This window comes from Calidris pugnax, unplaced genomic scaffold, assembly GCF_001431845.1.
Source record: "Calidris pugnax isolate Ruff unplaced genomic scaffold, ASM143184v1 scaffold2, whole genome shotgun sequence".
NCBI lineage: Eukaryota > Metazoa > Chordata > Aves > Charadriiformes > Scolopacidae > Calidris > Calidris pugnax.
Window position 1 is genome coordinate 2288701 of NW_015090766.1, and position 12214 is coordinate 2300914.

Genomic DNA, 12214 nt, shown 5'->3' on the forward strand with positions numbered 1-12214 from the left:
AGCAAATGAAGTTGCTAAGCCACTATCCATCACATTTAGAAGTCATGGCCGTCCAATGAAGTTCCCATTGACTGGAAAATGGGAAACATAACACCCATTTTTAAAAAGGGAAAAAAGGAAGACCCAGGGAACTACAGGCTGGTCGGTCTCACCTCTGTGTTGGGCAAGATCATGGAGAAGATCCTCGTGGAAACTACGCTAAGGCACATGGAAAACAAGGTGGTGGTGACAGCCAACATGGATTCACCAAGAGCAAATTATGCCTGACAAATTTGGTGGCCTTCTATGATGGCATTAGAGTGTTGATGGATATAGAAAAAGCAACTGACATCATCTACCTGGTCTTGACACTGTCCCGCACAACATCCTGGTCTCTAAATTGGATAGACATAGATTTGCCTGATGGACCACGTGGTGGATAAGGAGTTGAATTGATGGCCACACTCAAAGAGTTGTGGTGAACAGCTTGATGTCCAAGTGGTGACAAGTGACGAGTTGCATTCCTTAGAGGTTGGTACTGGGACCAGTGCTGTTTAACATCTTTGCTGGAGACATGGACAGTGGGATTGAGTGTACCCTCAGCAAGTTTGCTGCCACCAAACTGTGTGGTGTGGTCAACATGCTAGAGGGAAGGGATGACATCCAGAGGGACCTGGACAGGCCTATGGGCCTATGCAAACCTCATGAAGTTCAACAAAGCCAAGTGCAAGGTCCTGTACGTGGGTCAGGGCAATCTTACGCACAAAAACAGGCTGGGTGGAGAACGGATTGAGAGCATCACTGAGGAGAAGGACTTGGGATTGTTGGTGGACAAGATGCTCAACGTGAGCCAGCAAAGTGCGCTAGCAGCCCAGAAAGCCAACTGCATCCCGGGCTGCATCAAAAGAAACATGGCCAGCACATCAAGAGGTTATACCTCTCTACTCCACTCTCGTGAGACTCCATCTGGAGTACTGTGTCCAGCTCTGGGAACCCCAGCATAAGAAGGACATGGACCTGTTGGAGCAAGTCCAGAGGACGGCCACGATCAGAGGACTGGAGCATCTGTCCTACAAGGACCAGGCTGAGAGAGTTGGTGTTGCTCAGCCTGGAGAAGAAACAGCTCCGGGGAGACCTTATAGCAGCCTTCCAGTACCTGAAAGGAGATGGAGACATAGGGAGGGACTCTTTATCAGGGAGTGTAGTGATAGCATGAGGGGTAATGGTTTTAAACTGGAAGAGGGGAAATTTAGATTAGATATTAGGAAGAAAATCTTTACTGTGAGGGTGGTGAAGCACTGGAACAGATTGCCCAGAGAACTTGTGGGTGCCCCATCCCTGGAAGCGTTCAAGGCTGGGTTGGATGGGACTGATTCTAATTTAGCCATTAATTGAATAATTCAGAAAAAAAAATATGTTTTTTTTCCTCTGAAGAAAAGCCCTCTCAGCTAGGACTGTGAGTCTGCATTACTCATATCTGAGGAGGATACTTCCCTGCATTTAGAATCACAGAATCATAGAACTGTCTAGGTTGGAAGATCATCTAGTCCAACCATCAACCTAACTCTGATAAAAACCATCACTAAACCTTAGTGTCATAGTGCTTAGTGTCACTAAGCACTATGTCAACTTGTCTTTTAAAAACCTCCAGGGATGACATTTGGTTCAATGACCTGCTAAAACATTGGCTTGCCTCTCAAGGCAAAAGCTGGATTTTCCAGCATCTTTCTGCTTTTCTTCAGGCTACCTTTCAGTATTGTATGTGTCCAGAGCAGACATACAGTAGTACTAGTATAGTAAATCTGCATGAGTAACAGCTTGTTCAAGAAGTTTAAGTGCATTTGAAACAAACGTTCAGTTTGCAAAATAATTGTGGACTGGATTCTACCTGTTGGTTCATTAAAAAATCTCTTTTAAGTTTAATAAATCTCAAGCAGTTGTTCTGGTTTCCTTTTCCTATTAATTGCATTGCTGAACACAAAAGCTGTGTTATGTGCAGAATGACTGAGCTTATCCCTACTAGAAAGGAGTTATGTTTGGTATCTAAAGAACAATAACGGTTTGCTGCCTGGCTGACCAATGCTGGATCAAGTTCACATTCCCAAGCTCCCACTCTCCCACCTACATGTGCAGGGGGTGGAAGCATAGCAAAGAGAGGGAGGACAGGTTCCTCTTTTACACAGACATGTTGAACTGAGATTTGCCTGATAAGGACACAGCTGGGCTTGCACAGCAATAAACATTTATTTTAATCCGTTGCTTGTAAAAATGTCCTAAGAAAAACAGAGAAGTTAGCAAGCAATTAATTTTTAGCCTGCCAATTGTTTTCTTTACCCAATGGAAACAATCCATAGAGGTTTAAAATACTTTTTGTGCTACCTTGCAAGAAAACAGTTCTTCTATATTAATTAGGAAAGAGTAGCCTTGAAAATGGCTGAAATCTCTCCGGTTTTTAGTCCCTTATAAGTAGTTGTAGTGCCTTAAAGACAGGATATGAAATAATGAGAAAAAATATTTGAGATCTTTTTAGGACAGGAGGATAGAGAGCTGGGCATGAAACTGAAGTAAAAAAAAAATACTTTTCCCTCCCCAGTGGTCTATGGTTTTTTAAAGAAACACACGTTTTACTTCCTGGAAAATGTCCCTGTTTTCTAGGCTTTTAGAAAGACTTGTTTGTGAATGGAAGGAATGAATATGTGGGGAAGATGTATTTCATGCATGTGTATAAACACATACCATGTATGTCCATGTAGCCCTCTGTAATGCTGACCCAAAAAACTGTGACTGGCAGATTCATGCAGTGGTCCAGTCAGAAGCTCAAAGTGATCCTGGGGATCAGATCCTGCCATTGTGTTCCCAGCTGGCTAGAGTTGGAGATGGAAGGTCTTGCTTTCAAGTCCAATGCTTTTTTTTCACAAATTCTGCAAAAAAACCTGAGCTGATGAAGTACTTCTAGGGAGGAAATGGTAAAAAAATTTGGCTAATGGTCTTCATTCCATCTCCATCAGTTTGCTGTCTTCCAAAAATGTTGGTCTAAGTGGTGTGGAGATCTTTGCAGGCTTATATTGCCTTCAGCCATCCTCTTTTCATTTAGCAGTGATTCATAGTCAAACTGAAGATGTAAATGATGATCACCTTCAAATGGCCCCAAGTTGCGCCAGGGGAGGTTTAGATTGGATATTAGAAAACATTTCTTCACTGAAAGGGTTATCAAGCATGGGAATGGGCTGCCCAGGGAAGTGGTTGAGGCACCTTCCCTGGAGGTGGTCAAAAGATGGGTAGACATGGTCCTCAGGAATATGACTTAGTGATTTTTATTTCCTATTTCTTATTTATATTTTTGTCAGAGTTAGGTTGATGGTTGGACTAGATGATCTTTAAGGTCCCTTCCAACCCAGACGATTCTATGATTCTATGATTCTTTTAAAACTCATTCCATCTCCATAAGAAAGAGGTGGTTTTTTCCACAATGCTTTAACTATTCTGTCTTCTCACTTCCCAGTGAAATTTAAAGGCCAAAATGAAGATGTCTGGAGAAAGATAGGTTTGAAAAGTCTATTGGCTGACAAAAGTCAATACAAATATAGTATTATACAATTATATAATTATACAATTAGTCAATACAAAAATAAGCAGTGAAGGTCTTGGTTCAGCTTACAGTTATTATCCTTAGCATGTGGGCCAACAGAATTTCATGGCCAGAGAACTAAAGGACTTTTGCCTTGAATACATTTCTTTACTAGAGCTGTTGGAAGGATTTTTGATTTCTTCAAGGGGTCAGTAATACTCAGAGGTCAGTACCTCTGAAAGATGTATTTTATTTCTTCAAGAAATAAAGTCTGCCTCATTTTCTTTAAGTCGCTTTGTACTGGAAAAGTGAGAAAGAAACTGCTTGGTGGAGGACTGTCTAGTATCCATATTTAGGCATGGGGTTTTTTTTTGTTTTTCTCTATAATTAAAAACAACAACAACAAAAGCACAGCAAAGGTCTTCCAAAGTCCCATATAGTTCGGCCAGCCAGCACCTATCCACTGCTTTCCCAAACCTTGGTGTTTTATGGAGCCAAAGTGAATTTTGTAGAGGATTCTCTTATGTCAAAAAAACTTGAGCCTCTTTGTCCTGTGTTCAAAATGTCTGGATTTAAATTACTTTTAAATTGACAGAGTGCAGGGCTAACCTGAAATCTGAGATCGTATTTCCAAACATGATTGTATTAAAAAGTGTTCTATCTCTTATATTCACCAAAAGGGTTGTCAAGCACTAGAATAGGCTGCCCAGGGAAGTGGTGGAGTCACCATCCCTGTAAGTATTTAAAAGACCTAGATGTACATGTGGGGCTTAGGGACGTGGTTTAGTGGTGGACTTGGCAGTGTTAGGTTAACAATTGGACTTGATGATCTTAAAGGTCTTTTCCAATGTAAATGATTCTATGATTCTGTGATCTTTTAAATATTATCTTGCTACTTGTAGAGGAAAATGCTGTAATTTGAAGTGTGGACTGTGCTGAAACTTCACAGCACACGGGAATACTTCTGAAGCAGAAAGTCTAAATATAAAAACAATAATGTACTTTTCCAGTTGCTCCAGAGAGGCACCTGTATAGTATTGAGAGCACCTGGCGAAATCAGGAGAGAAAAAAACCAGGCATTTTAGCTTACTCTAAAAATATTATTATAACATAGATAATATAATGCAATATGATACATAAATTATATAACATCATGTTACATAGTATTATTTACTAATAAGTAATAAGCATATTATTTAGAGATCCTGTGGCCATGTGGTCATGCCGTTTTCAGTTGAAGCCCACTACCTCTGTAGCCCCTCTACCAAATTCTGATAACAGTAGTGGTTCAAAATATGTGCAATTTGTTCCCATGGGCAATACAGTGAAATGTTTCGATCCATTATTAATCATCTTGTGAACTACTGGATAAAATACTTTTCTGTATTTTCATTTTCTGAACCCTTTTACAAAAGATTGGAAGCCACATGTCTTCAGCAGTTTTCAGCTCACAGAGAGTGTTCTGAGGACACATTGTATTCTCAGTTTCCAAGTAAATTAATTTTCCAACTTAAACTAGTGTTCTTTTTTTTCCTCTAAATCTTCTGTTTGGTAAGAAAACAGTTATGTATCTTGCATTCATCGTAGCTCCTTTAAATTATCCTTTACTGGTATCACAGAGGTGATGGCATCAGCCTTAAAAATTCTTAAAAAGTAGGCAGTATCATTCTAGTAACATAGAACAAAGCTAGACAGGAGTCCCTTTTTTGTTTTATGTGACAAGAGAAAGCATAGAAAGGTACAAAATTGCTATTTGTAGACTGGTGAAGCTACATCCTACTGGATAGCTACATCCTCTAGGAGAAAACATGACATGATGGTAAAATTTTTAGACTTTTCTGTGTGCTTGCTGTTGTCCACGTATATATGAATATATAAATCTGGGTTAGTGCACATGCTGTAAAATCCAGTAATTGAGAGGAAAATGAAATTTGTGGAAATGAGAGGCTGGAAAATGACTCGACTGCATTAGTTATCAATTTCCTCTGCTTTGCAGAAGCCCTTCTGAAATTCATTTACAGTGAATATTTGTATTCATGCTTTTCTTTTCATCTTCTAGTATCTGAGGACTGCTGTCAAGCTAAAATGGCACTGATTTAGTGTTCACCCTAGATAAAACAACCTTCGTAGTTTATCAATATTGAATGTTTTAGCATTAGAATTGCACAGACCAGCTGAATTTATAGACAGCTTATGCAAAGGAAAGTGCATGATTATAATTTTTCATCGAGTTATGAAATATCATTAGTAGCCATCCCAGCCTTAATGATTTAAAACCAGTTTCTGTTTCAAGTTAAAATGAAACAGTTGTGTGTTGCACAAATATCCTATTGTTTTCTAGGCTATGAACAATCCTGAAAAGTTCATTCTGTGCTTGGGATTGGGTCTGACTTGAAGATTATCTGGTGCAAATCATTGCCTAAGTTATTTACCAGTATATTGGACCTGTCTTCACCCAACTTGTAGAAAGTGCTACCTCCTCCCCCCTGTTTCAAAGTTCAGTTATATTTAATCCTGCTGCTGCAAGAATGAAAGATCTTACCATGCATTGACATGTATAAATACTTGTTCCCAATCTGTTACGTAGGAACAGTTCCATTAGCAGTCTCTGAAGGAAAGTCTTCCCAAGAGGGATATGGAGGATGGACCAACCTCTTAATTTATGTTGTGAGGGGATTCAAGTATGACAGTCAGGGTCACGTGGGCAGAAAACAGGACTGTTGATGGAGCATGATGCAGTCATTCTCAATATAAGTTGGGTGTGCCATCACCCTTGTATGTAGTGTAATAAGGAAGAATATAGTAGAAGACCAAATGTTCTCAAAAACTTCTTTTCTCCCTTCCTCCCTTTCCCTCCTGCCCTGCGCTTTTCCTCTTCTCCCTCTCTCCTGCTTCCAGTTTTCCCAGCAAAATTTCTTAGTCTGGTCGTGAGCTAAATCTTATGGAAGCATCAGTAAGCAGAGCTAACGGGTGACTGCACAGCTTGTGTGCTGTGACCACGGCTTGTTTGGCCCACCCTGTTTCTCTCACTGCTTTCTTTCCTCTGCAGGCTGTCTGTATGGGTATGTTGGCTCTTCTCTGATGCTGCAGTGCAGGCATCTTACTGAGCACTCAAGTTCTGATGTGTACAGCAGCCAGCATCAGGGAACCCCAGGCATTGGCTCCACAAGGTATATTACCATTATAAAAAGTCAGAACAGTTCCTTCAGTGCTGTGCAACTACTAACAGGAAATCAGGAGCTACCTCCGAGTTTTAACACATGGTGTGTTTACGTGTTCAGGGATTTTCATCCCAAATCACAGCCTCAGGGTGTGCAGGTCTGAAAATCAACGTCTTGTGTAACTTTTTCTCCCCTAGTTTTCTCCAAACATTTGACAGGATAGGGAGTGTAATTATTTTAAGGATATAAAGTATAATTCTGTTTCAATGTTTCTATGACCCAGTGCTTCCCATAGCTTCTTCTGTGGGAACGTGCAACCTAACCTGTCAACTGACCCAAGGGAAAGTTGTTTACATAGTTGCATTAATTTGTGTTTGCCATTAGCATAATTTTTTGTTCATATTCTTGTTTGGTGTCTTTGAACTATACTTATTCTTCATTCAAATGCACACAGTTCAAGAGTCAATTTATAGGAGCTTTCAGAATTACCATTTAGCAGAAAATGTGTTGTGGCTTTACAAAATAAAAATACATTGCTGATACAGGTTGGAAGTAGACCTGTTGTAAGTGTGAAGTAAAAATCTATAGTAAGATTTTCTGCTGTGATATCTCTATTAAAAAGTCTTTCTTTGTGTAATGCTTCATAGAGAAGTTGCTTCTATTTAGAGCATTGAGTTTGATCTTGGCTTTGATCTACAGCTTTTGATCTTGAAAGAAGGATGTTGTGGCAGTAAAACAAAAAGGGTAGGAGGGGATTTTTTCTTTTTTTAAGTGATAAAGTTAAAGGGATACTGTTAAGAATTAGTATGCAATAATTGGGCCTACCTTTATTTACTTAGATCTGTTGGCAATGTTGATCTAATTCTATATATGGGAGAGTTTGCTCAAACACATGCTTTAATGAGCCTTATTCTTGAACTGAAGTGCAGCTTTTCTTTTGAAGCTTTCGGGGTATTGCCATGTATAGCACAGAGTATGCCATTATTTTTAAAATAGCATCATTTTAACTATACCAGGTGTGATGCAGTCAGTCCTTTGTTGTCTCTCATTTTAGGTGCTAAACACAAAGCAGGTAACAGAATCCTAACCTAAGAATTCCTCAGTGTCCAGACCGCGCGTGGCTGACGTTGGTTTGAGCAGCCTGTTGTTCAAAGGGTGCAGAAACATCTGTTGAGGTCCCATGCCTACATTCAATCACCTGCTGGCAGTCTATCTTTTAAATATTATCTTGCTACTTGTAGAGGAAAATGCTGTAATTTGAAGTGTGGACTGTGCTGAAACTTCACAGCACACGGGAATACTTCTGAAGCAGAAAGTCTAAATATAAAAACAATAATGTACTTTTCCAGTTGCTCCAGAGAGGCACCTGTATAGTATTGAGAGCACCTGGCGAAATCAGGAGAGAAAAAAACCAGGCATTTTAGCTTACTCTAAAAATATTATTATAACATAGATAATATAATGCAATATGATACATAAATTATATAACATCATGTTACATAGTATTATTTACTAATAAGTAATAAGCATATTATTTAGAGATCCTGTGGCCATGTGGTCATGCCGTTTTCAGTTGAAGCCCACTACCTCTGTAGCCCCTCTACCAAATTCTGATAACAGTAGTGGTTCAAAATATGTGCAATTTGTTCCCATGGGCAATACAGTGAAATGTTTCGATCCATTATTAATCATCTTGTGAACTACTGGATAAAATACTTTTCTGTATTTTCATTTTCTGAACCCTTTTACAAAAGATTGGAAGCCACATGTCTTCAGCAGTTTTCAGCTCACAGAGAGTGTTCTGAGGACACATTGTATTCTCAGTTTCCAAGTAAATTAATTTTCCAACTTAAACTAGTGTTCTTTTTTTTCCTCTAAATCTTCTGTTTGGTAAGAAAACAGTTATGTATCTTGCATTCATCGTAGCTCCTTTAAATTATCCTTTACTGGTATCACAGAGGTGATGGCATCAGCCTTAAAAATTCTTAAAAAGTAGGCAGTATCATTCTAGTAACATAGAACAAAGCTAGACAGGAGTCCCTTTTTTGTTTTATGTGACAAGAGAAAGCATAGAAAGGTACAAAATTGCTATTTGTAGACTGGTGAAGCTACATCCTACTGGATAGCTACATCCTCTAGGAGAAAACATGACATGATGGTAAAATTTTTAGACTTTTCTGTGTGCTTGCTGTTGTCCACGTATATATGAATATATAAATCTGGGTTAGTGCACATGCTGTAAAATCCAGTAATTGAGAGGAAAATGAAATTTGTGGAAATGAGAGGCTGGAAAATGACTCGACTGCATTAGTTATCAATTTCCTCTGCTTTGCAGAAGCCCTTCTGAAATTCATTTACAGTGAATATTTGTATTCATGCTTTTCTTTTCATCTTCTAGTATCTGAGGACTGCTGTCAAGCTAAAATGGCACTGATTTAGTGTTCACCCTAGATAAAACAACCTTCGTAGTTTATCAATATTGAATGTTTTAGCATTAGAATTGCACAGACCAGCTGAATTTATAGACAGCTTATGCAAAGGAAAGTGCATGATTATAATTTTTCATCGAGTTATGAAATATCATTAGTAGCCATCCCAGCCTTAATGATTTAAAACCAGTTTCTGTTTCAAGTTAAAATGAAACAGTTGTGTGTTGCACAAATATCCTATTGTTTTCTAGGCTATGAACAATCCTGAAAAGTTCATTCTGTGCTTGGGATTGGGTCTGACTTGAAGATTATCTGGTGCAAATCATTGCCTAAGTTATTTACCAGTATATTGGACCTGTCTTCACCCAACTTGTAGAAAGTGCTACCTCCTCCCCCCTGTTTCAAAGTTCAGTTATATTTAATCCTGCTGCTGCAAGAATGAAAGATCTTACCATGCATTGACATGTATAAATACTTGTTCCCAATCTGTTACGTAGGAACAGTTCCATTAGCAGTCTCTGAAGGAAAGTCTTCCCAAGAGGGATATGGAGGATGGACCAACCTCTTAATTTATGTTGTGAGGGGATTCAAGTATGACAGTCAGGGTCACGTGGGCAGAAAACAGGACTGTTGATGGAGCATGATGCAGTCATTCTCAATATAAGTTGGGTGTGCCATCACCCTTGTATGTAGTGTAATAAGGAAGAATATAGTAGAAGACCAAATGTTCTCAAAAACTTCTTTTCTCCCTTCCTCCCTTTCCCTCCTGCCCTGCGCTTTTCCTCTTCTCCCTCTCTCCTGCTTCCAGTTTTCCCAGCAAAATTTCTTAGTCTGGTCGTGAGCTAAATCTTATGGAAGCATCAGTAAGCAGAGCTAACGGGTGACTGCACAGCTTGTGTGCTGTGACCACGGCTTGTTTGGCCCACCCTGTTTCTCTCACTGCTTTCTTTCCTCTGCAGGCTGTCTGTATGGGTATGTTGGCTCTTCTCTGATGCTGCAGTGCAGGCATCTTACTGAGCACTCAAGTTCTGATGTGTACAGCAGCCAGCATCAGGGAACCCCAGGCATTGGCTCCACAAGGTATATTACCATTATAAAAAGTCAGAACAGTTCCTTCAGTGCTGTGCAACTACTAACAGGAAATCAGGAGCTACCTCCGAGTTTTAACACATGGTGTGTTTACGTGTTCAGGGATTTTCATCCCAAATCACAGCCTCAGGGTGTGCAGGTCTGAAAATCAACGTCTTGTGTAACTTTTTCTCCCCTAGTTTTCTCCAAACATTTGACAGGATAGGGAGTGTAATTATTTTAAGGATATAAAGTATAATTCTGTTTCAATGTTTCTATGACCCAGTGCTTCCCATAGCTTCTTCTGTGGGAACGTGCAACCTAACCTGTCAACTGACCCAAGGGAAAGTTGTTTACATAGTTGCATTAATTTGTGTTTGCCATTAGCATAATTTTTTGTTCATATTCTTGTTTGGTGTCTTTGAACTATACTTATTCTTCATTCAAATGCACACAGTTCAAGAGTCAATTTATAGGAGCTTTCAGAATTACCATTTAGCAGAAAATGTGTTGTGGCTTTACAAAATAAAAATACATTGCTGATACAGGTTGGAAGTAGACCTGTTGTAAGTGTGAAGTAAAAATCTATAGTAAGATTTTCTGCTGTGATATCTCTATTAAAAAGTCTTTCTTTGTGTAATGCTTCATAGAGAAGTTGCTTCTATTTAGAGCATTGAGTTTGATCTTGGCTTTGATCTACAGCTTTTGATCTTGAAAGAAGGATGTTGTGGCAGTAAAACAAAAAGGGTAGGAGGGGATTTTTTCTTTTTTTAAGTGATAAAGTTAAAGGGATACTGTTAAGAATTAGTATGCAATAATTGGGCCTACCTTTATTTACTTAGATCTGTTGGCAATGTTGATCTAATTCTATATATGGGAGAGTTTGCTCAAACACATGCTTTAATGAGCCTTATTCTTGAACTGAAGTGCAGCTTTTCTTTTGAAGCTTTCGGGGTATTGCCATGTATAGCACAGAGTATGCCATTATTTTTAAAATAGCATCATTTTAACTATACCAGGTGTGATGCAGTCAGTCCTTTGTTGTCTCTCATTTTAGGTGCTAAACACAAAGCAGGTAACAGAATCCTAACCTAAGAATTCCTCAGTGTCCAGACCGCGCGTGGCTGACGTTGGTTTGAGCAGCCTGTTGTTCAAAGGGTGCAGAAACATCTGTTGAGGTCCCATGCCTACATTCAATCACCTGCTGGCAGTCTCTTGTTGGAATAAAGCATTTCCCTGCGGCCTCGGCAAAGGGCTGGCCGTGCTGTTGTATGAATAAAACGCCGGTTTGGTTCTTGCTTTTAAGATGCATTTCAGACCCTCCGAGGGAGTGTAATAGTTGGGATTCTTCGGATGCCGAGAAAGTACTGGGGGAACTCCTGAAGCACTTAGTAGTGGTGATGCTTTCTGGCTGGAACTGGACCCCTGAGGCCGGGGGTCCCTGCCCGGGAAGGCCAGCGGCTGCGGGTCTGTGCGGGAAGCTGAACCCTCCATAGCGAGGGGCTCGACGGCAGAGACCCCCCATCTCCGACGTGAGGCTGGGAGGCAGAGCCCTCCCTCCCCCCCCCACCGGGGCACGGCGGGTTCCGAGGCGCGGAGGATGCCCGGAGGGGGCCCCGCTCCCGGTCCTCACCCGGGCCGTGCCGTGCGGTGCCGGGGGAGGCGCGGAAAGCCCGGCGGGGCCGCCCCGCAGCCGGCCGGCCCTGACGTCTCGGCGGCAGGCTCCTCCTCCTCCTCCTCCTCCTGGCGGGTCTGCCAGGGGCCGGACCGGGGCGGCGGGGGACCCCGCCGAGGTGTTCCATTTCCTACCCGGGGCTGCCGGTAGCGGCGGGACGGGACGGGACGGGACGGGACGGGATGGGACGGGCCCCCCCCACCGTGGGGCAGCGGGGACACTGGGCGGGCTCGCCCGCCTCAACCGTGCGCTTTCTTCCCCCCGTTGTAGCCTTTGCTGGAGGAGGGGGAGACGTGGAAGGAGTGTCAGCTCGTCCGGCAAGTGAGCGGCGAGG

The 12214-nt window shown here is 41.2% G+C and overlaps 1 protein-coding gene across 13 annotated transcripts in view; it reads left to right on the top strand.

Annotated features, from left to right (window-relative positions):
- Positions 1-12214, top strand: part of LOC106884837 (chromosome unknown open reading frame, human C9orf3) — a 230667-nt gene that overhangs the window by 136951 nt on the left and 81502 nt on the right. For 10 of the 13 annotated variants that reach the window (XR_001411305.1, XR_001411308.1, XR_001411309.1 and 7 more), the window contains exon 12: positions 12151-12211. Coding sequence is in view for 7 of the 13 variants with exons in the window: in XM_014936533.1 (XP_014792019.1) it covers positions 12151-12211 (61 nt within the window). In the remaining 6 variants the exon portion in view is untranslated. Of the gene's footprint in view, positions 1-6596; positions 6879-7762; positions 7886-12150; positions 12212-12214 lie in introns of those variants that run through there. The other 3 variants (XR_001411313.1, XM_014936609.1, XM_014936599.1) reach the window with 3 other exon arrangements.